The 2,627-nt window shown below is 33.3% G+C and overlaps 1 protein-coding gene across 1 annotated transcript in view; it reads left to right on the top strand.

Moving 5' to 3' along the window:
- DYNC2H1 (dynein, cytoplasmic 2, heavy chain 1) overlaps window positions 1-2,627 on the top strand; it is a 522,114-nt gene that overhangs the window by 297,706 nt on the left and 221,781 nt on the right. Inside the window, exon 56 of the mRNA XM_012659112.1 lies at window positions 1,475-1,635. Within this exon, the coding sequence (XP_012514566.1) occupies window positions 1,475-1,635 (161 nt within the window). The remainder of the gene's footprint in view (window positions 1-1,474; window positions 1,636-2,627) is intronic.

Genomic DNA, 2,627 nt, shown 5'->3' on the forward strand with positions numbered 1-2,627 from the left:
CTGCTGGAATATATTTCACCTGGTACTAGGAATTTCACCTGGTATTAGGACTATTCTGTGTTTGGACCTTCTTACTTATCATTATGGGTTGCCATTGTGAAGAATAGTGGAGGGTGTTTTAGTATGAGATGTGTCTTTTCAGGTTGATTATCTAGAAATGCCTTTTTGGACTCATCATGATGGTATTGAATTCGTATTTTAAAGTATTTGCTACAGAATTCTTCAAGAATGTCTATTTTTAAGGTGCAATATTGTCTATTCATTCCCACTTTTGAGGATATCCTTCTTGCCTGTGTAGTCATTCTGTAGTTATTCTATTCTCCTAAGTCTCCCTTTATTTTTAAACTCATGTGTCACAGCCTTTTTAGCTCAATTCAAACAAGTATATTTTTAATTATTAATTGAAGTGTGCCTTTTTCATCTTAGCTTTTATTAAATACATTAATAGTGGAAACATTCAAATTTTAGCAGATGAGATTTGAGTATAATAGCAAAATTATAATTTCTTATCTGAATAGGACTTTATAGTTTGCGAAGAGTTACAGAGTAGAAAAAGCACATACAAATTGTGTTTGAATGCAGTTGGCAATTTGGTGCCCTATGGAAAGATACTCTATTTCTTTATTAGTTTTCTTATATATAAAATGAACGTAGTGATATTTGTTTCTAAGGGTCATTGTATGGTTTAGATAGCAGAGAAATAAACTACCTGGTATAATACTTAGTTAGCATAGTGTAGATGATGCATACATGGAATTTATTAATATTATAATTACTATATCTTATTTTGCCCCCCAAAGTACCTGTGGATTGCTTTATCCCTGTTTATAATTGAGGAAACTGAGGCACAGTGCATTTTAGAGATTTGCATAGGATCATTCAGCTAACAAATGTAAATTGACAGCTCTGTATTCCTGGCTTCAAACTAAGCATTCTTTTCACTTTTTATACTACTTTTTCTGCCTTAACACATAGGAGTAAGAAGTAACTTTTTATATCATATCATGACAGTGAAATTGTTTACCCAGATTATGAGAAATCTGATTCCCCATATGCATGGCACAGAGTATGCACTCAGCTATCATGTAAATTAATGAATAGTATTAATGAGATATATATTAATAGATGAATGATTGGGTTCAGTCTTCTCTTGTAGAGAGAGAATTGTAAATTGAGGTCACAGTGCTGGCTGTGTATTTTTTCAGGTGTTAAATATGGTAATCAGGGTACCTACCTCATCATTGTGATGATTAGATGATACCATATATGGAAAGTATTTAGAAAAATGCCTGGCACCTTAAGCATTCAATAAATGTTAGCTATTACTGTATGTGAATGATTTTACAGTGAAAAAACTTTATGTGAGATTATAATTTACCTAGATATTCTCTATTACGTGTTATGTAATTTTACTAGACTTTTTAATGATGCATATTGTTTTTTTATTTTTAATTTTTTTAATTATATCTTTTAGGACTGAAAGAGTTGTCCCCACTTCCTCTAAATCTCAAACGTTTGTACAAAGAGACACTAGAAATTGAACCCATCTTGATAATTATTTCTCCGGGTGCTGATCCTTCTCAGGAACTTCAAGAACTTGCTCATGCTGAAAGAAGTGGAGAGTGTTATCACCAGGTAAGTAGATATTGCCCTGCTATAGCTACTCCTCCCACACTTTATCCCATTAGTGAAATGGACAGTTTTGTTGTGCTATGCCAAATAATGCTCTCAAAGGTACCCATGTCCTGATTTTCAGAACCCGTGGATATGTTATCTTACGTGGCAAAAGGAACTTTGCAGATGTAATTAAGTTAATGACCTTGAGGTAGGAAAATTATTTTGGGTTATCCAGATGGGTCCAATAATAATCACAAGGGTTCTTATAGGAGAGAGACAGGTGAGTTAGAGTGAAGATAGGAACTATGATGATGGAAGTAGAGGTCGGAGAGGAGAGAAGACGCAAGATACTAGGCTACTGGCTTTGAAGATGGAAGAGGGAGCCCCAAGCAAAGGGATGTAGGTGGCTTCCAGAAACTGGGAAAGGTGAGGACTGAATGCTGTCTTAGAGTCTCCAGAAAGAACACAGCCTTGTACTACCTTTATTTTCAAACCCAGACACCTTGATTTTAGACCAGTGAGACTTATGACCTCCAGAGATCTAAAATAATAATTTGAGTTAAGGCACTAAATTTGTGGTAATTTATTAGAACAGCAACAGGAAACTAATATATGTGCTTAAATTTGGAGAATAAATTTTAAAATTTTACTTGGGTGCTTTTATATGAAATGACAATAATGTTTACCTGTACTTTCTTTACCTGAAGTGAAAGAAATGCAAGAGTATTTTAAGTAAAATTTGTCCAGTATAACACCGTTTTTTCTTCCTGAGTGTAGGAGCTTTTCTTTGTTCAGATTGCCTCCTTGTCTCAATTCAATTTGCATGTAAGTTTGAAAACTAAATTTATTAATTTACCCTTAATTTTTGACAAGCGAATAAATAAGCCTTTTTTACTGTGAAAATAATAATCATTTTTAAAAAACCCATACTTCATAGCAACCAAAAATTCAAAAGTAAGAATTTTACAGGGAACAATATAAATAGAAGATAGTGAAATGGCAGAGCTCTT

Source organism: Propithecus coquereli, unplaced genomic scaffold, assembly GCF_000956105.1.
Source record: "Propithecus coquereli isolate 6110/MARCELLA unplaced genomic scaffold, Pcoq_1.0 Scaffold6, whole genome shotgun sequence".
Lineage (NCBI taxonomy): Eukaryota > Metazoa > Chordata > Mammalia > Primates > Indriidae > Propithecus > Propithecus coquereli.